Here is a 26,409-nt window from a genome sequence, read left to right on the forward strand (position 1 = left end):
ACGTCTTGGGACGAGAACGGATTGGCCTAAAGACTAGAGGGTCTTTTAAAAATGTCTCAGACTGTTTCCTTTTCCACACAGTGCAAGTAATGGGGTCCAAAAATGTTGTTTTCGGCCCCAATGGCTTTCATTGTATGGAAAAAAACAAACCTTGCCTGCCTAAATGATTTTCAGTATTCGTGAATGATAATATGATTTAGCATTGACCCAGCCATTTTGTGATGTCTATAAATGCTGCTAGCCATAAACAAAACCGTCTTCATTAATACCCTCCAAACATCGGATCAGCCTTGCAGCCTATTAAAGTCATCTCATTGTGAAGACGCACACATTAGCCTTGACAAGAGCTTCCATTAAACAATGAAAACTAATGAGGTTACAGTGAAATAAAACTAGATCGAGCACGCCGAGTACAATTACCCCAAATATAAATATCCCCCCATGTTTAAAGAGCCATTAATCAGATAAAAATAGACTGAAGAAGTCTTTTGTGATTAACGAGGTGAGACTTGTGCTAATTACTGTTTCCTCCGCTTGTAATTAGGTTGGCACATCTAATCAAGATGAATGAACGCCCTGACCCGCACTGCACATTGTTTGTGGCTCACAAACCCAGCGGCTTTTACATCTTTATTCCTCAAACCGTATTATCATGACCTTGTCTCTATGAGACACACTTCCATAACTGCATATTGCTTTATTACACCCTTCCTGCCGTGTGTTAAAAGAGATGCTGTGAATAAGAGCTTTGTCTGATCCATCCTGCCTACAGATGCTTTTAAGCTTTTTTTAGTCATTTAGTCCATGTCTACCACCTGTTGTGGAAAAAAAAGAAGGATGCATGAATAGATGAGTGCATTCTGCATGGGCTTTTTGTTCGATTCATCTTGCTTTTGATAAGAGTGCAGAGAACTTTGAGAAGGCTGCAAGAAACAAACTTTTAGGGTTATATTGTATGTAGCCTAAATGAGGCACGAGAATTGAACGAAACATCGATATGTTTTGCACTTGTAATTATTTCAGACAAGTGTTTAAAATATGACCTTTGTAAAATGGAAATAAGTTGAGGCGTGAATACAGATATTGAATTTGGTAATTAATGCAGAGCTCTTGGTGGAAGTCGCTGGAGGGACTGGAACTAATTCAATTACAGTCTGAACTGGAGCGCCGTTATAATTATTTCTTTCTGAAACACTCCGAAAAAAAAAATGCAGGAGGGCCTGCCGTGAACCTCTTCTCTGAACAAAAAGTGGCTCAACCTATTACAGTTCTGATTCGCTCTACATAAACACACTGTACACATACTGTGAATTACATCAAATATTAATCTTCATGGCACACTCTCAGAAAAAAAGGTACAAAAGCCGTCACTGGGGCTGTACCTTTTTAAAAGGGAAACACATTTTAGGTGCTAATATGGACATCTAGGCACTAATATGTTAAATTTTAGGTGCTAATATGTACATTTAGGTGCTAATATGGACATCTAGGTGCTAATATGTAAAATTTTATGTGCTAATATGTACATTTTAGGTGCTATTATGTACATTTAGGCGCTAATATGGACATCTAGGCACTAATATGTAAATTTTAGGTGCTATTATGTACATTTTGTATATGTAGGCTACATTTAGGTGCTAATATGGACATCTAGGCGCTAATATGTAAAAGTTTAGGTGCTAATATGTACATTTAGGTGCTAATATGTAAAATTTTAGGTGCTAATATGTACATTTTAGGCGCTAATATGTACATTTAGGTGCTAATATGGACATCTAGGCGCTAACATGTAAAATTTTAGGTGCTAATATATACATTTTAGGGGCTATTATGTACATTTAGGTGCTAATATGGACATCTAGGCGCTAATATGTACATTTTAGGTGCTATTATGTACATTTAGGTGCTAATATGGACATCTAGGCGCTAATATGTAAAAGTTTAGGTGATAATATGTACATTTAGGTGCTAATATGTAAAATTTTAGGTGCTAATATGTACATTTTAGGCGCTAATATGTACATTTAGGTGCTAATATGGACATCTAGGCGCTAATATGTACATTTTAGGTGCTATTATGTACATTTAGGTGCTAATATGGACATCTAGGCGCTAATATGTAAAAGTTTAGGTGATAATATGTACATTTAGGTGCTAATATGGACATCTAGGCGCTAATATGTAAAAGTTTAGGTGATAATATGTACATTTAGGTGCTAATATGGACATCTAGGCGTTAACATGTAAAATTTTAGGTGTTAATATATACATTTTAGGGGCTATTATGTACATTTAGGTGCTAATATGGACATCTAGGCGCTAATATGTACATTTTAGGTGCTATTATGTACATTTAGGTGCTAATATGGACATCTAGGCGCTAATATGTAAAAGTTTAGGTGCTAATATGTACATTTAGGTGCTAATATGTACATTTAGGTGCTAATATGGACATCTAGGCGCTAATATGTAAAAGTTTAGGTGCTAATTATGTACATTTAGGTGCTAATATGTACATTTAGGTGTTAATATGGACATCTAGGTGCTAATATGTAAAATTTTAGGTGCTAATATGTACATTTTAGGTGCTAATATATACATTTTAGGGGCTATTATGTACATTTAAGTGCTAATATGGACATCTAGGCGCTAATATGTACATTTTAGGTGCTATTATGTACATTTAGGTGCTAATATGGACATCTAGGCGCTAATATGTAAAAGTTTAGGTGCTAATATGTACATTTAGGTGTTAATATGGACATCTAGGCGTTAATATGTAAAATTTTAGGTGCTAATGTACATTTAGGTGCTAATATGGACATCTAGGCACTAATATGTACAATTTTAGGTGCTAATATGTACATTTAGGTGCTAATATGGACATCTAGGCGCTAATATGTAAAATTTTAGGTGCTAATATGTACATTTAGGTGCTAATATGGACATCTAGGTGCTAATATGTCAAATTTTATGTGCTAATATGTACATTTTAGGTGCTATTATGTACATTTTAGGTGCTAATATGTACATTTAGGTGCTAATATATTTTAGGTGCTAATATGTACCATTAAGGTACCAAAATGCACCCTTTAGGTAGGCCTACTTTTGAAAAGGTACAGCGACAGCTTTTGTACCTTTTTTCCTGAGAGTGCGCATCCCTTACTTTTAAGCAGAAAGAGAAGCCAAGACATGAAACGGGGCAAATAAACTTGTAGAATTTTATTTCCATTCAAATGATTTGAAACAGAATCTACAATACAACACTTCAGGATTTCATCCCCAGATTATTATTAAATCTACTTGACAGTACTTCTGTTTAGATAAAAGAATATCCCTGTTTAGTAGCGAACAATAAACATCGTTTAATAATAAGCAAAGATTTTCTTTTACAGTTTAATTACAGTTGTACATACACACCTACTCTAAAAAACCGCCAACAGATGCTTGCATGAGGCAGTTTTGTACATTATATGTTCACCAGAAGCACTTCATTGGATGATAGTTGAGACCACGTCACTTCCGGTTTTATACAAATGATTAAGAGTGCAAAGGAATCAGTTAATCATCGTAGACTGTTATATATTTCCCAATATTATGGTGAACTGTTCTGGGTGTATTACTATCCAAAAAAAAGCAAAGAAAAAGAAAAAACTTAGCATTCTGTGTGGTCCTTGACAGTTCAAAAGCATTATCAAGGTGCAAGCTTGACAGTTACAAAAGAACTGGCTTAGGAAAAGAAGCATACTTCAAAATACAATAAAACAACCCGAAGTTCACAGTTTCTAGTATTTACACAATTGTATGTGGTTGTTTGTAATTATAGGCAAACTGACTCAGGAAAGTGAGGTAAATGAGGGTAGCCAGGCGGTGCGAAGGCAAGTCTCAGAGCTAGAAAACTCACTGGAAAAATCTTGATCACACTTTATATTACATTGCTCATGAGCAGCGTCAGAAACTGGAAATGATTTTCAGAGGCATTAATGATGGCTGTTCTTTTTCTTTTTATATCTATTTGATTTCAAATAACTTAATTGAAATGGTCTAAAAACACAACTAAATCAGCAAAGAATACATTATCATGAAAACAAATATTACACTACTGTTCAAAAGCTAAGGGTCAGTATGTTTTTCTAAGGTTTTTTGAAAGAAGTCTCATCAAGGCTGCATTTATTTGATCAAAAATGCAGTACAAACTTAAAAGAAATGTTTAATATAAATTAGGGCTGTCAAACGATTAATCGCAATTAATCGCATCTAAAATAAAAGTTTGTGTTTACATAATATATGTGGGTGCACTGTGTATAATTATTTTGTATATATATACTGTAAATACACACACATGCATGTATATTTAAGAAAAAAATATTATTTATATATAAAATATTTATATATAAATTATAAATAAATCGAAATATTTCTTAAATATATACAAGCATGTGTGTGTGTGTATATATATATATATATATATATATATATATACAAAATAATTATACACAGTGCACCCACATATATTTTGTAAACACAAACTTTTATTTTTGGGTGCGATTAATCGCGATTAATCGTTTATCTTTCAGGATAGCAAAAAAATAACTGAATAAAAGTATTTATTTCTTATTTAAAAAAAAAAAAAATCTTACTGACCCCAAACGTTTGAACAGTAGTAGTGTTTGTAACAGATACAAAAATATGTATATACTATATAAAAATAATAATAATTTAACACAAGGACATTTTAATTTCTAGGACTTTTTTGTGCCAAGGCCAAATTAATTTCTGACCTTAATTACTGTGTGGGATCCAAATAAACACTATTTACTATAGCAGTTCAATTTAGTAACAAAAATTGTGTAACGGGGACCCAGTAAAATAAAGTGTTACCAAAATCTCAACTCCCAACATGTGGTCATAACTATTTCTTAAGCAGAAAGAATGGCCCATCGCAAGATAAAGTGGGGACTTGTTTTCTTCTCAAAGCAGTCGGTTTTGTGCAAAAAGGCCTGTAATGCGGACGGGGATTATGAATACAAAAGCTTTAGTGCATCTAGCAAAAGGCTTCCAAAAATGACATCCATTACAAAGAATTCACCAAGACCTCCGAGAAAAAAAAAGTACACGGCTCACGAGCAATCTCTTTACCAGAGGCATTTAAATAAGTACAAAATCCACCGTTCGAACTGCAAATATTACCATGTTATTTCTAATGTGGAAAAATAGACATGTGCATAATGTACAAGCAAGAAATATCAGCACTTTGGTGTGGGCTTCAGATTAGCTACCGGCTCATTGTAGCCCCGGCTACTGTGCGTCTACCTTCTCCAAGCACCACGCTGAGAAAACAATTATGAATGCGGTATACAGTGGTTCACAGTGGCATGATGAGGGAAGAATCGTCTGCCAAAAACAAACAACGAAGCTTCTATTGGTCCCTGAATCACACATCTTTTACCACAGCTGTGCCAAGAACAACCCTCGTTGGAACAGGCAGGCCAGAAGTTCGCCGTTTAGACAGAATCAGTGACTATCAATACAGTAAGCCCAATATTATCTTACAGTACACAGATTTATCCCCTTAAAAGTTGTGTAAACAAGCAGGAATGACCTTTAGGATGATGGTTAGTTGCTAAAAAACAGACCCGGTGGCCGTCCTCTCTGTCTTCTGATAATAATTGTTGTTGTCTGAGGTTCCCTGTCCTTGGAGGATCGGTATCTGGGGAGCTTTTCTTTATTTGTGATTCTCCAAGGCTCACTCTGCACATACTGTACATTGGCAAGTCAAGGCTCTGGAGTAAGCCATCTTTTTGTCAGTTGTTTGCTTCCTCAATTGGCAATTTCATGAACTAGGGCACTGGTCTCAACCGCCAAATAAAGGCGAGGAGGAGGAGGACGACTTGGGTACTTGGTTTTCTATAACACTAAACCAACTTTGAGTTCGGAAATTATTTTGGGGCTTATCTAAAATGATGTGTTCAGACAAGTAAGTGCAGTGTTCAGTCTACGAACTGAAGAAACCTCCAGCTAGTTCTAGTGTCCACCAGGGGGAGCCCTTCTCTAGAGTAGCAACACACGACCTGAGAGATTATTCTGGAAGGTGCAGTGACGTCACCTCCGGCTTCATCTTGAAGTACTGACTGAAACGGAGAACTGCGTATCTGCAGGAGAAAATTTGGTGGTCAAGAGTGAGAATGCATTGTTCAAACCTTAATTATATGGACATTGTTGTTGAGAAGCTAAAACTTACCCTAAAAAGTCAAAGTCAATGGTGGAGTACTCAGCTTGGATTAATGCCCACAGTCCCCAGAAGAAATGAGATGCCTGGGGAGAACCAAAACCAAATACCAGGAGGAAAAATTAGGATAGCTTTAACTTGGGTAACACTTTATTTTATAGTGTCATTGTCACATGTATGCACTGGAGTAATAACTATAAATTATGCATAATTACATCCAACTAACCCTAAATCAAACCCCAATCCTAACCCTAGTCCTATAGTAAATAAAGTTCATTATTAGCACTTAGTACTTAAATTTAGACTTACACTGTAACATGGACCCCTTAAAATAAGGTGTAACTAACTTTTTATTTACTTTTTTTTTTTTTTTTACAGAGGAAGAAATCAGGGTATTTTGGCCGGTAAACCTCAAAGAAAAATGTCATTCTGCATATAAATAAAAAAGAATTATTTATACATATATATATATATATATATATATATATATATATATATATATATAACAAAATGCATAATATATATACTTTGTATATATATATATATATAATTTTATTTTTTCATATCAGCATTGTCAATTAAAAAAATGGTAATTGAAATAATGCTTCAATATTAGATGAAAAACATGGCAACTACAGTAACTTAAAAATTACCGGAAATTAAATGTATCAAATAAAATAAAAATGACAAAAGTACATAAAATTAAAAACTGATCATATAAAAATGAAATGTATTTCAAAGTATTAATAAATATAGTATATAAATATAACTATTTTAAACAATGTATGTAAATAATCGCTGATTTATATATACATATATTATATATTACATATGAAACTATTTAGAACCTCAAATAATTTTGGCTTTATTTAAAGAAAAAAAAAATTTAGACATAACTATATTTATTTTATACAAATACTACCCTAATATATATATATATATATATATATATATATATATATATATATATCAAAATGTGATTTATTTTTTTTTTTTTCATTAAGATGACGAGGTGGGTGCTTAACTGTTATAACAGGCTTCATTTAATAAATATATTAATATTTATTTAAAAAAAAAAGAAATTAGTTTTCGGGGTAAAATAAGACTCGGAAATCTTCTAGACAGGCTTTGTTGGATTCACCCTGACACTGGAGTTAACTGTGACAGATTGTATGTTGTATTGTTGCTTGGAAACATTTGACCCACGCCTTTCTGAGCAAAGACTGCTTCCTTTTAGCGGAGCCATTAAAAAAGGAAAAAAGATAACCGCATGGAAGTTATTTGTGTTGCTTCTGGATCACTGACAGCAAAGTAAAAGCTTATAAAATGTGGCATATATATATATATATATATATATATATAAATATATAAAAGCCCTTCTTATGAGACTGAATCACTCCTGCCATCATGTGAGTAAAGATCACGGGTCTGCTGGCCTATAATAAAGTCTCTATCCTGTTTTTCACTCAACTGCACAGAATAAATGTTTGTCTCCGACAGATCCAAGGGTCCTGAACCCCCTCAATCACTCTCTGAGCATATTCAGACCATCTTTTATAAAACTCCATGTCTCCTGGCCGAAGCATGTGAAGATTGTTTGTAAACCTTAAGGTGCCACACTAAAGCTGAGCGTTAAGAAAAACACTACTGTTCAAAAATTTAAGGTCAGTCATTTTTTTTTTGTCTCTTAGGTTCACCAAGGCTGTATTTATTTGATCAAAAATGCAGAATAAACAGTAATATTGTGATATATTATTACAATTTAAAATATTATGTTAATGTCAATCACATACTCTCACTTTTGATCAATTTAACGCATCCTTGCTGAATAAAAATGTGAATTTCTTTCAATTAAAAAAACATACTGACCGTCTGACCATAAACTATTGAATGGCAGGGTGTATAAATCATAAAAATTATTGTGTGAACAATTTCTGTAAATGTTCTATTGATTTCCACTTTGTAGCCATTTAAAATAGGCTTTATCAGCTTTTTTATTTACAGCATCTTTACACAACTCTTACTCACATCAACCAAAATTACCTTTGTTTGACATTATATCATCTAAATGACATAATATAGGTAGATCATGTATTCTGATCAGCCATTTATAAATAATACAGGCATAATCCAGCTGTCTTATTTATTAATTATGGCTAAATCGGTTTATGGCAGGTTAGTGCGTTTACATTACGACTACGTAATCAGAAAATGCCCATATTCTGATTAATATACTATTCTTGGGTATCGCTTCGGTTTTCTCTGAGCTTGCAAATAAGGCTTCAGAAAAGGAATCCAAAATATAAGAAACAAAACGCGCCGTCTTTTTCAACAAAACACACTGTGGCATTCCTCTGGCATTTGTTTTAGCGTCTCTCAAGGTCCTTCTCAGGGCCAGGGAGAGAAAACCGTGCCCCTCCTGACAAACTGGAAATTAAAACATGTCTGCCTGCTTTTAACACGTCTATTGATCACAATAACTGAACTGTGACAAACTGGATATTCAATTAGTTTTCCTCTCTGAAGTAAATAACATCATCAAGCATGGACTAAAGAGCAGGTGTGCGACTCAATCGTCAAAGAATACACACACGCACACACCCACCGGCCCTCTTATCAGATGCCTGCGAATCTCTATAAAGGTGTGCAGGATGTCAAGGCTCCTTCCCTGACTACTCGCGATCACTATTCATACCTCGGTCTCCGTCACTAATGACCATCTACCTGCTAAATTGTTAAACGGCTCACGATGTTCCAGTTTGCTTTGTAAAATGCATTAAAGAAAGTAATTAAATTGAGAAAAAACAAAAGCCTGATGTTTAGTTTGGCAGGGTGCAGATGGATCAAAATGCGTCACGACTCCAGATAGTGGCGGATAAATCCAGTTTCAACTCACCAAGGCGAAGCGGTTGACTTGCACGTACAGCAACTCCACTTCAGTGTTGGAGACCTGTGTGCCCTGTGATTTGTACTCCTTGTAGGCCTCCAGATAGGACCGGAGCCATTGCAGCTGGAGCTCTCGCCCAGGGTAATGGGTGTAGTCCACCTCATTCAGACCTGTCAATCACACGGCGGCCACACGCACAACCACTCACATTAGAAATCTTTGCTTACGCAGGTTAGAATAGCTTCATTTTCAGGTCTTATAGCGTTACCTGCAAATTCATTGAAGTGATTCCCAATGTCATAGGCTTGGTAATTGTACCCAGCATATTCGTAGTCAATGAATTTGACATTTCCTGCAGGAGGGGAAACAAATAGGAGTTTGTTTAGAAAAGCTCATGGGCATTGCCTTCTTAACCCTTGTTCTTTTTTTTCTTTTTTTCTTTTTTTTACTGTAACAATCTATTGCCTGTATTAGCAAACCAACACTACATGGACATTTTCTGCTATTTACATGACTGATCAAATCACATCTGGGAAAAGGAGTAAGGATTTGCATTCTGGTGCAAGACAACAAAGAATAAACAAATGACAGAAAGAGAATAAGACATGGGGACAGATTTCATGCGGGAAAAAAACAGCATGCTATTAGTTAGGTGATTTTTCAATTAGGGACACTTTAAGTTTAAACAGCAAATATTTCATTTTTTTTTTTTAAATCCATCAAGGCTATTGGATGATTTAGATTTTATGTGTGAGATGGGCAAAAACATGTATATATAGTTTCTGACTTAAAATACTCAAATTCTGATCATTTTGGAAATTATGCAAAAAATAGCTACTGTCTCTCAGATCACAATGCAACGTAATACCAATGTTCGTTATACCAGTATAAACCATGTCACGTTTCATTTCCACATAAATAAAAATTGTCTTAATTTATAATGGTGAAATTTAATGTTAAAGCTTTTATAATAATAAATATATTAATAATAATATAAAAATTATAATCCATCTTTTAAAGCTAAAATAACATGTTTTTAATTTTAAAAAGTGTATCTAATTGATGAATCATTTATTTACATAAGTCTGCTGAGGTGAAAAGTTAAAAACTTGCAATCAATTTTCGTTTTGTTTTTAAAAAAATCATGATCAAAATTAGAATTATTATTATTCATTTTAGGGTATTTTCAAATGAAAACACACAATTCAAAAGTTGGCAAGTCACTGCAAGTTTTTGACTGTTTCCAGGAAATCTCTTGGCTGGCAAAGAAAGTGCGCATTGCGCAAACAGTCTTCAACAGTGAAAGGAAAAAGAGTGAAATAAAAATGAAGAAAGGCAAAGAATGGCTAAACATTTCAGGTTAAAGAAAGGTTTACAGCTTTAGAAAATACATAGAAGACGACTGTACTGTAAGCCCGGGGCTGGAAGGACAGAGAAGGTAAAGGAGAGAAAATGGGCGACGTCGCCATCTAGTGGCACATAGTCTGTGTAGCAGTGGTCTAGCAAGCAATGATTTGATTGGTCAGGTGATGTGTGAACAGTGTGTTGACTTCAGAATACAAACCCTTACTCCTCTCGCTCTACATATGTGTAATGTATTATTCGTTAAATCACTGCCTGATAAGTTACATGTAACATTAGTGCACCAAATGTGTGTTTATGTCCTGTATGGCTTTGCATATGGCCAGTGCTCTAGAGCTTATGGTGTGTAAAAAAAAAAGTTTGTTTGACATTGGACAGAAGTGTTGGTCTACAGAAAGAGACACATGAGGTGGTTACCGGACCCGGTGGCGTCCTAGCGGGACACACTGAACACCTCCAGTCAGTGGCTATAGCCCTGTGCAGCAGATGAAGAGATTTGGGCAAACTCACATCTGTCACAGAACACACACAGCTTCACTGCAGAGAGGCCATTGGGCACCTCCCCCTTTAAGAACAAACACGGCTCATCTCATAAACGCACACCCCCGCCACACAGCATCCCCATTGGTCGATTAGCCATCCAATGAGGCCCCCCCTCAAGTTACTGGCTCTATGCAAATGCCACGATGGCTTCCTGTGCAGGTCGAGCCTGTGGGACTCTCAAACTTATTTGACTCCCTGACAACAAAAACATGTATGCTCTCGGACTGTTGCGTAACGCTCCCGGCTCTTGCCTTCTATAGGGCATGAAGGGGAGGGGGCTGAGTGTGCAGGGTTGTCACAAACTTAAACATTTTACTGTGAAAACTTCCTCCCACCCCACAGTTTGTGTTAAAAGCGAGTTGAAGGAAGTGGCTTGTCTTTTTTTTTTTTTTTTTTTTTTCTGAAAACAGAGCCTCCTTCCTCTCTCGAAGTTCAAATGCAAACAAGTGCCCAAGGTCGTAGCTGCCTCCAAGCCCTGTTCTCGAAGCAGATTTCCATGACCCAATCTGTAATCGTGTGTTGTGAATAATTTACTGCTCCAAGAACAGTTTTTAAGGGGCAACTGATACCTTTAGGGCAGCTGATACATGCTGGTCACGTGATAATCGGTTTGAAAGCCTCAAAAAAAAAAAAGGTGAGAGACGGGAACTACACGTTCTCACACTACTACTGTGGCAGACCAGCCATTTTCTCATGCTTATATTCTTCCATGTGGGTCATTCCTGTTATGCTGATGATTTTATTTTTCCCAATCATATATGTTCTGATGTATTGGATAAAATATAAAGCCCACTTTATAGTGGAAATCAATTAATAATTTTAATAATTTTTATTTATGTATGTAGTAATACACATTATTATTTCCAGTTAATCATTTATATATTTTTTAGTTTTAACACCTTAAACATCCAATCAAATATATCATAAATATATTAATAAAACTGTCAATAATACCAATTGAAATTTTCCTTTTCAAATACGCATGGAATAACATAAAACATTAAAAACATATTATTTTAGCTTTTATTTATTTATTTTTTTCCATTGTAAAAATAAAGCTGAAGTGAATTACGCCTGACCACAGCGTATTTATGAAATTCTGGTATAGTGTTTTATTAAAATACTTCCTTATTTCTTAAAAAAATATATTCACAGAAATGAAAAGGTTCTGCATAACAGGAATGACCGGAGTCACGCCCTCTCACTCTCCATCCTGTGGCTCAGGTAGCGCAGACAGTCGCCAATCTCTACACCGTGAAGGGAGTAAACAGCATCACAGCAACATTCCCCAAAGCGAACACAAACACACTTTTGCTTTTGATTTTCAAGAACAGAAAACACATTTTAAGGAAACCAGTGGATTCTCCTGATCCCTTGATGAAATTGGATGAGAATGTAATTTGACCATCCTTTAGGAAATGTCATCCACGCTATATTTCAGAGGTGAAAACACTGAATTGAAGCCTACCTTAGGCAGGGGGGTTGGGGAAACAAACGCTGTGGCTCAAGGAAGCTGTTGGGGTTTGTAGGACTCACCTTCCTTTTGGTTGTAGATGATGTTCTTACAGAGCAGATCGTTGTGACAGAGAACGACTGGGGAACCCAGTTTAGAAAGGTTCTGCTGAAGCCAGATCATCTCGTCTCTAAGACACGCGGAGCTGGGCACCTCACTGTTCAGCCTGGGCACAAATGACACATAGACGCATTCAGAAAACACAAACAAGCTTCTGTGTTCCAGTGTGATTCACTTAAGGCACATTGTACCCATACCTGCCTTACTCAATCAGATAAAAACCTTCATTTCCGGGTCTGATGCAAGACTACTTTAAAAAAAAAAAAAATGATTGTCTATAAATAGTAAAGTAACCACAGAGACACTGCAATCTTGTGACAACAACCAAAGGCATGAATATAATCCATTTTTAATCCTACACTAAATTCAAACCTATCTGAACTATTTTATTTTGCTCAAACTTAATTTGGACTATCACTCTAGCAACATACATAGGAATGTGGTAAAGAAAGCAAACTCCATGTCCCAGTTTTGCACGTACAAGGCAAGCACCACTCACATTTCCTTCCGACAATGTACAAATTTTGTTGCGTCTGCAAAAATGGTTCAATAGACAGTATTTGCTGACATTAGAGAGCCTGACTTTAAATCTAATTTTCTAAATTTCTCTTTTTGATATTGATGATTATTTTTTCATTTATTATCTTGCCTCGTCTTTTAGTCGTCTTTTGTAAAGCACATTCAGAGGCTATCTTTCAAATGAGTTATTTAAAAAAAATATTATTTCAGATTATTTATGCTAAATGAATTTGTATTTTTTTAATGTGTGTTTTTCTGAACTTGCACCTGTGCAAACAAGTGTATCTGTGCCAGAATGAGTCATGGGAGCACTGGGAGGATTTTTTAAACCACAGCATATTTTCTTTTATTTATTTTATTTTCTGTACGTCATAGCAAGTGAAGTTCTCAAACTCTTTGTACTGACAGTTTCAGGGTGTAACAAGCCTAAGACACTACATGTTCTGCTTTGCTGATAAAAAACCCCAAAGCATAATTTCACCATATGTACGGCTTTGAAAACACGGTGCAATCCTTAAATTTAAAGCTCACCTCTGGTCCATCTCAGGGTCCTCAAAATGTGTAGGAACGAGAGAAAAGTACTTGCTCATTCTCAGCCAGAGGTCTGACTGGGGCACCCAGCCGTTGTGGGCATGTATGGCATGATATTTTGCCATCTGTCTTGCAATGCTCCTGTAAACCAAATCAAATCGGATTATTTTCAGGTTTAGTTTCAGTTTTCATTTTTGAACCCTACAGTATGTTATATACTTACAAACCGTTCAAAAGTTTGGGGTCGGTACGATTTTGATTTAGTCTCTTATGCTCACCCGCCAAGGCTGCATTTATTGGGTCAAAAATACAGTGAAAACAGTAATATTGTAAAATATTATTACAATTAAAAAAAAACAGTTTTCTATATGAATAGATTTTAAAATGACATTTATTTCAAAGCTTTATGGCGAAGCTTCATTTTTAGTAGCCAGTCTTCAGTGTCACTTATATACTGATTTGGTGGTTCAGAAACCTTTTTATTATTAATAATAATGTTGAAAACAGTCTCTTATGATCAATTAACGGCTGAATAAAAGCATTCATTTTTTTACCAACCCCAAACTTTTTGTTTTTTATACAGTGCATTTAAAATAGTTCAACTGCCGACATTTTATCACGTCATCACCCTGCTAACACAGTAGCCTTGTTCTCTCACAGCTGTCTGAGACCCGACACATCTTGGCAGGAGGCCTGGGTCAGTGTGCGAGAGAAAGAGTGCAGTGCGTCATTCACGTCTTAAGTGATTACTGGGTATGGTTTGGGGTTATGAGACAAGTGTCTGTCTAGTTAGAGGTCAACGCTCCATCTCTGAATCAATTAGGTCTAATCAGCCCATTTGAACATACAGTTTCTAACCTGAAGACTGCGGAGCTGCGGATGTGCTCGGGCTCCAGGGCCACACCCTCTAAAAACTCATAGCACAGGCCATTGTTGAAGGTGCAGTAGAGGCGTGGCGCGCACCGGTGTGCCTGCAGGACACGAAAGCTCTTCACTTCGTTTTCACGGTCCACAAACAGTTCCGTCTTGTTCCCGTAGACCCGTACCAGGACCACTTCCTGCATGGACCCGCCGACGTAACAGCCGATCAGCTTGTTTGTGATGCCGTCGGTGAAAAACTGCAGAAAGAGGAAGAAAAAATGAAAGAGGTCATCGTTTTCAGCTCGCTCAGATGGTTTGAGGTTAACATTAAAAGACTCTTTGTTGGCATCAGCATCACATGCCTCGAGTTCCTTTTAGGTTTTCTCGCCGTTTGATCAGATGAATGCAAAATGTATACAAAAAAGATGAATCAACAAAACTTTTCATATGTTTTAGCTTACCTCAAGGGCATCCAAGATGTAGGTGTTTTTGTTTCCACAGTATTTTCAATTTTGATATTTTTAGGTCAAACCGTTCTTGTCTGTCAGTCTTATAATGGAGGTCTATGGGGTCCACCTTAAAGAGCAGTATTTACGAACAGTATTTATATCGTTTTACCTCTTGTAACCACAGCCACGTCCAAGTATTCTGAGGGCCAGGGCGCTTCTATCTGCGCAAGCGCACCGGCGAAGAGCCCCGGAAGTCCAGATAGAAGCGCCTATGCCTTCAGATCACTTGGACGTGGCTGTGGTTACAAGAGGTAAAACGATATAAATACTGTTCGTTTTCTCACATAAAACCGCTTGTTTCGTGTCTTATGCCATCATTGTGTACTTACATTTACGAGTCATTAGATCATGTTTAATTATGACTTCTCTGTGCATGCTCTTTGAGGTGGACCCCATAGACCTCCATTATATGACTGATAGATAAGAACGATTTGACCTAAAAATATCAAAATTGAAAATACTGTGGAAACAAAGACACCTACATCTTGGATGCCCTTGAGGCAAGCTAAAACATTCAATAATTAATTTCAACGTGAACTAACCCTTTAACGTAACCAAAACAACGAATTTATTTAGGATCAAAACCAGCACAAAAGCTGTTGCATTCAGTGTGACCGAGCTGAAGAAATTTGCATTGTCTACTAATGGAGCGTGTTTGGGACACCGAGCATTCCAGGCCATAATCATCTGTACTATCTGGGATTGATTGGCATTGGGCGGAACGTCAGGAATTTGATTTCTGCCAGGGTCAGAGGCATGTGCTGAGCCCTCAATTTTGTTTCAAAGTTGATGAAAACAACCCAATACACATCTAATTTCCCTCCCACATGCGAGCGAAGTGACACACCCGTACCAACTCTGTTTATACAAGGAAACACTGTTCCGCACCTCAGGCTAAAATGTGTTCAGATTACAAGAATATATTACAGACTTCGGAATGAAGCCTTCAGACGTGGGGTTTATCCTATAATGGGGAAGTGAGTTCATTTAGGGTTTATTTGGAACTTAAAGGGACAGATGTCGCTCAAAACCTGTATGGTTTTTGAATGAAAAATATCTTTGTTTTTGTTTTTCATCCAGTGAAGATCAATGGGGTCTAATGTTGTTTGGATGCTCTTTAAAAACCAAATAATTACTCTGGCAAAATCATTGTATGACCAATAAAACAGCAATTAGGCCCTAAATGATGGAAATTTCCACACGACTCAATCTCAATCAGAAATGCAGAGGACGTTCGATCCAATGGCATTACTAAGCACTTGAAAAACTTGATTCAAGGTGTCTTCACAGTTAAAGAAAAGATTTCTATCACATTAACAACACCAAGGTGACGGAAACTTGAACCGTCACATTAAACATGGTTATTGTCGTGGTCAACAGACAATACATAGAGGCTACTCAATAAGTGGAACTGATTTAAAAGCTTCCAAGAAACTGAAATGTTGCTTGTCTGGAAAGACTGAAAACATCAAGGAGAATGAGGAGTCATATGAAGTGTATTTGTTCTTGGAAAACTCCTTCGCTGTACTTGATTCCACCCATCTCAGGTTAATCAATCATGTATGACTGCAGTGGGGTAAGCAGCTGTAAGCATTCACTTAATAGTCTTACAGTAACTTCACTGGATAGCAAACAAATGTCTCTACTTTGACTGTCCTACACAAATATTGACGTCGGCCCATTTTAGAAATGAGGAATGCTGTATGATGATAATGCACTGCTGCAGGAAGAAAATTTGGAAAATATCTTCCTCATACATAGTGTATGTCATAAACACCCCACCCAGAAGTGAAATAAATATAACTTTCATTAAGAACATTACCTAGCATTACTAAGTTATATCATTTTTTACAAATCATTAACGACTGAATTTAATTTTTTTTAATGTCGTTAACACTTTATTTTACAGTGCCCTTGTTACATGTAGTTACGATTGTAATTACTATAAATTGTGCATAATTACGTGCAACGAACCCTAATGCTAACCTAATTATTACCCAGTACTTAAATGTTTAATTACACTGTAAAATGGACAACTTAAAATAAAGTGTAACCAAAAGCCTCATCAATTGGTTCTAGTACATAAACTAGCAAAATTGGAATAAGACAACTATTGGGATCGAATTAAGTACCTACACATAATTAATAGTTAATAAAACTAGAATAGGAATATCAGCAACTATTGTAATACACTAATAACAAACAAAGTTATATTATATAAAAATATTGTTTAATACTTTTTTATTAATTAGATCAGGTATAAATACATCATTAAGGGAACAATTTCAGCTTACCACTTTTTACAGTGTAGAATTTAATGGTGATTTAAATTTGCAATTTGCTACCCGTGGCAATTAAACAAGAACTTGTCACTAGAATGTACGTAATATAGGGAAGCTTGTTTCCAGCACTGATTTAAAAAAAAGAATACATTTTATCTCACAATTCTGACTTTTTTTCTCACAATTGTGCGTTTACATCACGCAATTTGGACGTTTTTTTTTTCTCCAAATTGTGAGACAAACTCGTAATTGTGAGTTATAAAGTCTGAATTGCGAAATATATACTCGCAGTTCTGAGATATCTCAGAATTCAATTCAGTTATTCAATTATTATTTTATTGCGATTGCGAGGTCATATCCCACAATTCCGACTTTTTTCTGCGAGATATAAAACAATTGTGAGTTATGAAGTCATAATTGCGAGACAAACTCAGAATAATGTCAGAATCACACGTTCATACCTCAAAATTCTGAAAAAACAAGTCAACAACTTGCCAGAATTGTGAGATATTTACTCGTAATTGTGAGGAAAAAGTCATAAATGTGAGTTTATATTCTGACTTTGTTTCTCGGAATTGCGAGATTTTATTTCTATATTGCAAATTTATATCTTTCAATTCTGACTTTATAACTCGCAATTAGGTTTTTATATTTCGCAAATCTGAGAAAAAGTCACAATTGTGAGATTTAAACTCGCAATTGCAAAAAATAAATAAAAATGAGTCCGATTTCTGAGATAAAAAGTCGTAATTTTTTTATATTTTGGGAAACGAATAATTTGGGCAACAAAGCTTCCATACACTCTAAAAATGCTGGGTTGTTTTAACCCAATTTGGGTAAAATATGGACAAACCCAGCCATTGGGTTACATTTTTAAATGACATTTTTAACCCAATGGCTGGGTTTGTCCATATTTTACCCAAAATTGGGTTAAAACAACCCAGCATTTTTAGCTATGCTACTAGTATGAACAATTAGCTAAGAGTAGCTAGCTAAATGAAAAATATACTAACCACTATTGGAATACTTTTTCTACAGTTTTAAGAAGTAAAAACATAAAATAGATACCAAGTAATTTAAAAGAAGAAGTAATTTACTAGCAAATGCACAATTCCCAAGGATCCACCACCCACCTTCCTCCCTTTGAATTTTGCTTTATATTTATTACTGTTGCTGCAATTGTACTGGTGCAATAAATACTACATGCAAGAGCAATATATTTTAATGAATGAGTGTTCCAACATAAGCGCTTTGACAGCTCGCATTGGCTGCTGTGTCTCTGCTTAGCGCCATGGTGCGACGGGGTCTAGTATCTGGTGACGCAGCTCACGATTTCAAGGCGCAGCACGAAAACTTCGCTTTTTGCATTATATAAGACGTTAAACGAATTGCAGTGGGCACATGCCGACTCTCTGTTCCAGTTGGGGTCGGCGTGAGACCACCCGAATTGTAAGCGACGAAATAAGACATGAGAATTACCTTCAATTTGACCTCAGAAGGTTTCCAGTGGGGTCTGAGGGTCTTGATGAGTTTCAGCGCTCCGGCTCTGTAATCGTGCTCATCTACCGTCACGTCTAATTTAGGAACCGCCGGTGCGCCTTCTGGGACATGGATGTACTTTGCCATTGCTGTAATGTTCGCTGCTGCTGCTCTGAGACGGGGAAGATTCAATGAATGCGATAATGTAAAGCAGGGTGCGGATTTAAGCTCAGGTTCTGCACGGTTACGCCTCCAGTGGTGCTGTTCGATTCGCGAGTCAATCGTTCTTTTCAGTCGGTTCTGTATTACGATTCAACTGAACCGATTCTCTAAATGTGAAGAGGTCATTTACTTGATGTGTTATACTGTTCAAAACATGTAGGTCTAAAACCTTTGTTGTTGTTATTATTGTATTTAACACAGGGGGAAATGTTCTCAAAAAAGATCCAATGAATAGCCTAAATGAATGGGGATTTTAGTGTTCTGCAAATAAAAAATACATAATAAATATTACAAAATTATTTTAAAAATTGATCCATGATGTACTATAGTGTTTTTGAATAAAATTTTAAATTTGTTAATGTTATTAATTGAAGTTTTGTATACTGTGTTGCTGAAAAATATTGTGTTATATGTGTGTGAAGAAACAATTACCGGCGGTATGCAGGTTTGAAACAACATGGGTGAGTAAATGACAGAATTTTCATTAATGAATTTACATCCTTTCGATCACTAATCATAAATAACACACAACTATACACCGGAAATATAAACACGAAATATTTTACTGGAGCACAAATCAGTGAATCGGATTTTGAATCGGTTCATCAAAGTGAATTGTGCGATTGAACCGATTCGCTAGAATGATTCTGACTTCTCGAAGTATCTGATGATCTCCCACCCACCTCTGTGTGTTAGGAGACTGTCGCGGTGCATGCTGGTACTATATGACTCACACTGCTTTGCATCTGTAGCTTTCAGCATTACTTTGTCACTAAGATAATGCGCAGGTAGAGAGGCGTCCTTGTTTGCTCTTCTGTTTTCCAGCCATGAAAATGTGTGCTTACTGTAGATGTTCATCCTAAATGGCTTTTAGCAAGATTTTTAGAGTGATAAAATTGTGTAAGCAACCTTTGATTGATGGCAATCACAAGAATGTTTTTGAATATTTCAGGTTGATGTAAATTTAATAAATATGCGTTTCTTTTCTGTCAAAGTAGTTAAACAACAAATAAATCTATCCATCCATCTATAGCATATCTTTCCAGAAATTTCTCCCCAGGCTTACGGGGATAACGTTTTAAGCCAAAAATTATATAATTTACTAGCTAACGTTACTCAAAATATCTTCTTTTGTGTTCAGCAGAAGAAAGAAATTCATACAGGTTTTAACAACTTGAAGGTGAGTAAATGAAAGAATTTTCATTTTTGAGTGAAGTATGTGTATGTATTTTTTACTGTCTATGATTTTTTTACAGTCTTTGGTCCCATGACCATCATGACATCACGACATACGTACATTTTTATCACTGGAGGTAACATCGCACATTTAAAACAGTGAGGCTCGCCTCGGACGCATTGTTTCCATCTGGATGTCTGTATGCAAAGCATTTCTCTCCGCAATCTGTCCAGGTGTAGATGTCGTGACCACACTGTATATATAAAAACAAAACAAAACAAAAACCTAGTAGCGCAGTTATTTTATCTTGAATGGATTGTCTTACCTACAGGGGGCGCTCCGTGGCTCAAACGGTGACTTGATGGATTGATTTTTAGCATTTTATCTGAGTAAAATGTGATAAAATTATCAAAATATTGATAAAATTAATTTATTGATCTCATAATGATACGTTTCTCGTAATTTGGAGTTCGTATCTCATAATACTGAAAAATATTTTCATATTACAGACCTACCGCAAAATATTTTATATTACACCATAAACATACACCATTACATTACGTGTTAGCAAACACTTTACATGTAATAATAATAATAATAATAAGCTCCTAGTGTACAAGAGCTTCTCGAAGCGACGCAGTGCGTCACGTGACATGAAAAGGGCCGGAAATGATGTCTAGTTTTCACACTTCCATTATTTTCCTGTAGCGTTAGCGAGGGCTCTATTTTAGCTATCACACACATTCACACACACCTCGTGTTGCTGGTGGCACAGCACTGTTGCTGGGAGTGCAGCTGTGAGCTCCACAATCCTCCACGACACGGAATCTGGTCACAAAGTACTGGAGTGTTTCGTTGTTTTGTTGTCTTTGCAAGGTAACGTAACTTAAGGAGTGAATTCCTCGCTAGCCGAGCTAGAGTTAGCCAGCACATCTGTTCTATTCACTACGTTGTTTTGTATGTTTGTTTACGCATTTTATTGATTTTTTTTATAAACGTGTGGCAGTGTTTGAGTAAAACTGCATATCTGGGTTTTGTCTATTTTTTTTTTATTTTTTTTTAGGTATCCTGTAAGTATGGCTATGAGACAGACTCCTCTCACCTGTTCTGGCCATACCAGACCTGTTGTGGATCTGGCGTTCAGTGGAATAACTCCTTATGGATATTTCCTTATTAGTGCTTGTAAAGGTATATATATATTCTTGAGTCTTATAATCAACCCTTGACTAATCTGGATCTTTTTCCTGAGCAGTGAACATAAAGAGTCACCATTTAGGTGAAATGACTGTCAGATAGGTCTAAAAGTTTGTTTTGTCACTTAAAAATTGCAGATGGCAAACCTATGTTGCGCCAGGGAGACACAGGGGACTGGATCGGGACGTTCTTGGGTCACAAAGGTGCTGTCTGGGGTGCCACCTTAAATAAAGAAGCTACAAAAGCAGCTACGGCCGCTGCAGATTTCACAGCGTAAGTACAAACTGTAACAAAATGTGATATGGGTGAAATAATATTGGGTAAATATTATTTTACATTTTGTATTTATTTATTTGAATCTGACAGAAAGGTTTGGGATGCTGTCACTGGAGATGAGGTCCTCACCCTGGCGCACAAACACATTGTGAAATCTGTGAACTTTACACAGGTAAGACTTATGATGGACACAGCCAGATGTTAACAACAGCTCCAAATCTGCGTACTAGAATGATTTCTGAAGGATCATTTGACACTGAAAACTGCAGTAATGATTGCTGAAAATTCAGCTTTACCATCACTGGATTAAATTACATCTTAAAGTATATTCAAATAGCAAAGTAATTTTAAATTGTCAAATTCTATTTTTGATTAAAAAAATGCAGCCTTAGTGAGCATAAGAGACTTAAAAATATTAAGTGAAATGCATTTTGACTAATTTTACTTCTTGCATTCATCATTTTAAATCTACTAGAATAAAAATAGTGGTCCATCTGAAAATGTGCTCTTTTCAAAAATAAAACTGAAGCTCCATAACCCAGACTATGCATGCATCACTACTTTGATTATGTCTCGTCTGTTTGAGTAATGTCATCTCACGTCTCCAAACCTTCTGTTTGGCATTTTGCTAAATGAAGAGTTTTTACCAGTGTATGTTGAATCAACAGGACAGTAACTTTCTCCTGACTGGAGGGAATGATAAAGTACTGCGCATCTATGACCTCAGCAAACCTGAAGCAGGTATGAAGAGTGACTTACTTAAATGATTTGTTTTGATATCAAATCAATTTCCAAAATTCAATTCCTGTCATAAATTCTACTAGATGAAATAGCGCATAAGGCTATATGGCATTTGTAATGCAGATCCCCAGGAGATTGCAGGCCACACCTCAGCCATAAAGAAAGCTCTGTGGTGTAACAATGACCAACAGATTCTCTCGGCTGCTGATGACAAAACTATCAGGTGAGTGTCCATAATGGTAATGGACAAGTATTTGAACTGTACAGTACGTAAATTATATATAGAACCCAAATATTTTGCGAGTAAATGCAAACTTTCTTAGGGGGAATGATATATATATAATTCTGAGTTTGTGTTGTCTTTCATTTGTAGACTTTGGGACAAGAACACACAGGAGGCAGTGCATACTCTATCGTTTGATGCCTCTGTCACCAGCATGGAGTACATTCCTGATGGGGAGATTCTCGTCATCACGTATGGGAGAACCATCGCCTTCTACAACGCCCACAGGTAGACGTTTACAAGTTGTCCTATTATGCAAATATTACCTTGAGGACTGAGTTGGACAAAAAACACGTCCTTAAAATGTATGGAGAACTGATAATGTCAATCTGTTTTTTTTTACTTTCAGTTTGGATCTGATTAAGACTGTGGACGCCCCTGCTTCTATTCACTCTGCCTCACTGCATCCTGAAAAGGACTTCTTTGTAGCTGGAGGAGATGACTTCAAGCTTTATAAATATGACTACACCACCAAAGAGGAAATGGGTAGGAACGTAGGCGCTTATTAAAGCTACACTGTGTGATTTTTACCCCCATCTAGCGGTGAAAAGGTGAATATTAGTTTCTGTTCCTCTCAATTCCGATTTCGTTTTAACTCCTACGGTGGCCAATGTAGTCCAAGATTAACATGGCTTCCGGTTCGACCTCGTCCATGAGTGTTAACTCAAACGTAAACGCGAAAGGCGAAGCTTGAATTAACGGGTATGTCCCTCTTTGGCTAATGTACTTTCAAGATGGAGGGGCAACATGGCGAACCCCTTACCCGTATATGTATTTTCAATGGCATATTATACACTCACGAGAATACTTTATTACTTGAACGAAGTAAATATACATTAATGAGCACATATATTTTTGAAAGAGCTAAGTGTTTTTAGCTAAGAACAAACTAAAAGAGTTACACAGTGTAGCTTTAAGTTTAAATTAATGTGATATATATGTATATATTGCATATATTGGCTCTTGCTTGACAATAAAATGTATTTGTCTCTTTTTCAGAGTCATATAAGGGTCACTTCGGGCCCATACACACTGTGCGGTTTAGCCCTGATGGAGAGCTGTATGCCAGTGGCTCAGAGGACGGCACTCTGCGTCTGTGGCAGACGGCTGTAGGGAAAACATACGGCCTGTGGAAATGTGTCCTGCCTGGTGAGTTCACATAGATATTGACTAGATTTACCTGAATGTTTCAATACACAGTCAAGAAAGTTAGCATGAAAGGCTGCACTACCTATCAAAATAAAACTGAAAATACAACTAACAGCGATTTTATATTAAACATGTGCTGCATGTTTCAGAGTGAAGCAGAGCACTGTGTTGTTTTACATGCGAGCATCTCATGATCCAGTGTCTCTGAGCAGCTCGGTTGAGAACTTGAGATTCTAGGGGTGTAACAATATATCGCAATACAAAAATGCAACAATACGTATCGTGGATAGTGACAATATGTCTCGTGGATAGTTCCCCTAAAATAGAAATTACTGTGTGAGAAAAAAATTCAAGTTTTCAGAGTCATTACTACATTAAACTATTGTATATAACTTTGAATATAATGTATAATAATGCAATGGGGGATTATTTGTGCAATGGGTCCTGATAATGCCAAATATATTATGTTACCTGTAAAAAGTGGTCAACATTATTTGAAATATATCTAGTCAGTGACAGATTTTTAGCTTCAGAATCATGAATATTGTTATTCTGGTGTCACCATTGTCCTTGTCCAAAACCTATTCATTAAAACCCACATTGTAATATCAAATTTAATATTTTAATCAACAGTACATTTTTTTAACCTTTTAACCTTTTGTCATATGTCTTGGAGTATCGCAATAATATCGTATCGTGAGTTCAGTATCGTGATATGTATCGAATCGTGACCTGAGGGTATCGTTACACCCCTATGAGATTCTCTTACAAACCAGCTGTTATCAGCCAAATATATATTTTTTTAAGCAGGGATTCAAAACTCTGTTTCTGGAGGGCCACACCTTTGCAGAGTTTAGTTTCAACCCTAATTGAATTCACTTGATCCAGCTAATCAAGTTCTTAAGGCTTGTTTGAAAACTGCAGGGTTGGAACTATGCTCTGCAGGGCTGGGGCCCTCCGGGAACAGAGTTTTGCTCCTTTGTTTTAAGTGCTCTCTGTGGTTTTCTGTCAACCCCCCAAAAATGCTTGATGCTTTAATATTGAATTGGGACACCCTTAAATGTTAGTATTGCAATTTTACAATTGTTTTGGGCCAAATTGTGCAGCCCAACTAACAAATCGTAATTAGATTTCTACTGAAATATGCTGCCCTAATTAGCATGTGTGTGTGGATATGCATGAATCAAAAAAGATGCACTTTATTTCTAAAATCTTAAAGTATTCTCACGGGAAAATGTAACAATGCTAAATAAGCACTAAATCCAGCAATGCTTATGACTGGCTTCACTTTAGCGATTGCCTCTCATTTGCCATAAGAAATGCTCTGTCAGCTCCACTTGGCATGATCCTACCTCAATGAGTCGGAATGAATCGAAAATGCCTCGTGCTCTTTGTGGTTCCAGTGTCATTGAAAAATAACTCCATGTCGAATTATTTGGTGGTCAGTAATTTTTCTATTCGAAGGCCAGGTATATATACGAGCTTGTTTCCGGCATGGAATAAAAATAAATAAATTAAATAAAGGTCATTGCGACTTATATTAAGTCCGAATTGCACATCATTTTCTATAAACTCACAATTACACTTTATTTTTGGTAACACATTAGTTTTGGACCAATTGTCACTATTAACTAGTTGCTTATTAGCATGCATATTACTAGGATATTGGCTGTTTAGAACTACTTTAATCAAATTTGACCCTACTGTAAAGTGACCTCATTTTTTATAGGAGTAGGCTTAATTTGTGTCAGATTCGTTATCCTCCACTAAAAGCTGTCGGTCCCTTTCAGAGGAGCTGTCGTCAGAGAACTCTGAAGTGCTGTACTGCCCTCCAGCTGAGATCAAGGCCTGAGTTGGGAAAGAGAGGGAGACAACAAGGCAAAGGAGGAGAGGTCAGGGGACGGGATGGGTCAAGGAAACCACACCCCAGCAGAGTGCTGTGCCACCACCCTTCTTCACTTGAGACGGACCGCACTGCCGAGCATGACTTGAGCGTGGAGATGAAACAACTCGCACATTCACATTGTGGAAATGAGCATCAGGAGACAGCGGTAGAGCTGAGCGTGCTAGTGCAAATGCTAACCCTCCAGCTGCCTGCTCTTTCTTTGATACCCATGACACACCAGTCAGCTCTTTCATAAGTGGTGGGTTTCTGCAGCACTGTGATCACTTTGGTTAAGATTTAGTTTTTTGTTTTGTTGTTACAACAGTGTGCTTTCAATTCATTTTGTTTGTTATTGCAAGAGCTCAATGTTCAGTTTGATGACATCTCTCAGCGGAAGTGCTCCTGAGGAACGCGTTCTTCAAATGTTTACCAATAGTAGTGTGAACTTGTAAATGTTTTCCATGAGAGCCTGGGAAATATGTAAACTTGAAAAGCTTACAAGTGACTTAAGTTGATTAATAAATTTGTCTTTGGTTGCAACATAAGTTGCATCATTTGGCCAATAAAATGTTGACATACCTTATATCATCTTTGAGTGTGTGTGTGTGTGTGTGTTTCAATTAGATCTTATAGCAGTCTTACATTTAACTTTGCACACTTCTGTTGCCCATCTGCTTCTAGTTTAATTTCTAGCCCAATCTTGTTCT

At 36.5% G+C, this 26,409-nt stretch overlaps 2 protein-coding genes across 5 annotated transcripts; one reads left to right on the plus strand and one right to left on the minus strand.

The window, feature by feature from the left end:
• Positions 1-5,930: 5,930 nt before the first annotated feature.
• Positions 5,931-19,038, minus strand: etnk1 (ethanolamine kinase 1). 2 transcript variants are annotated; one of them, XM_039668429.2, is made up of 8 exons: positions 18,776-19,038; positions 14,503-14,762; positions 13,645-13,785; positions 12,558-12,700; positions 9,385-9,468; positions 9,126-9,286; positions 6,242-6,315; positions 5,931-6,152 (listed from the first exon to the last, which is right to left on the minus strand). In XM_039668429.2, exons 1-8 carry the CDS (start codon positions 18,920-18,922, stop codon positions 6,080-6,082), a joined length of 1,083 nt encoding a protein of 360 aa, XP_039524363.2. In that variant the 5' UTR covers positions 18,923-19,038; the 3' UTR covers positions 5,931-6,079. The 2 variants fall into 2 exon arrangements, with proteins under 2 accessions (XP_039524363.2, XP_039524364.1); XM_039668430.2 differs by lacking the exons at positions 5,931-6,152; positions 6,242-6,315 and adding an exon at positions 10,896-10,990 and having other exon boundaries at positions 9,143-9,286; positions 18,776-19,023.
• A 711-nt stretch (positions 19,039-19,749) lies between these two features.
• strap (serine/threonine kinase receptor associated protein) lies at positions 19,750-26,285 on the plus strand. 3 transcript variants are annotated; one of them, XM_039668432.2, is made up of 11 exons: positions 19,750-19,785; positions 20,142-20,177; positions 21,238-21,362; positions 21,506-21,641; positions 21,735-21,816; positions 22,313-22,385; positions 22,509-22,608; positions 22,759-22,896; positions 23,018-23,154; positions 23,668-23,817; positions 25,608-26,285. In XM_039668432.2, exons 3-11 carry the CDS (start codon positions 21,251-21,253, stop codon positions 25,667-25,669), a joined length of 990 nt encoding a protein of 329 aa, XP_039524366.1. In that variant the 5' UTR covers positions 19,750-19,785; positions 20,142-20,177; positions 21,238-21,250; the 3' UTR covers positions 25,670-26,285. The 3 variants fall into 3 exon arrangements, with proteins under 3 accessions (XP_039524366.1, XP_039524367.1, XP_039524365.1); XM_039668433.2 differs by lacking the exon at positions 19,750-19,785 and adding an exon at positions 19,831-19,897 and having other exon boundaries at positions 20,139-20,177; XM_039668431.2 differs by lacking the exons at positions 19,750-19,785; positions 20,142-20,177 and adding an exon at positions 20,848-21,050.
• The last annotated feature ends 124 nt before the right edge of the window (positions 26,286-26,409 follow it).

Source organism: Pimephales promelas, chromosome 24 (assembly GCF_988280905.1).
Source record: "Pimephales promelas chromosome 24, fPimPro1.hap1.1, whole genome shotgun sequence".
In the NCBI taxonomy this organism is placed as follows: Eukaryota; Metazoa; Chordata; class Actinopteri; order Cypriniformes; family Leuciscidae; genus Pimephales; species Pimephales promelas.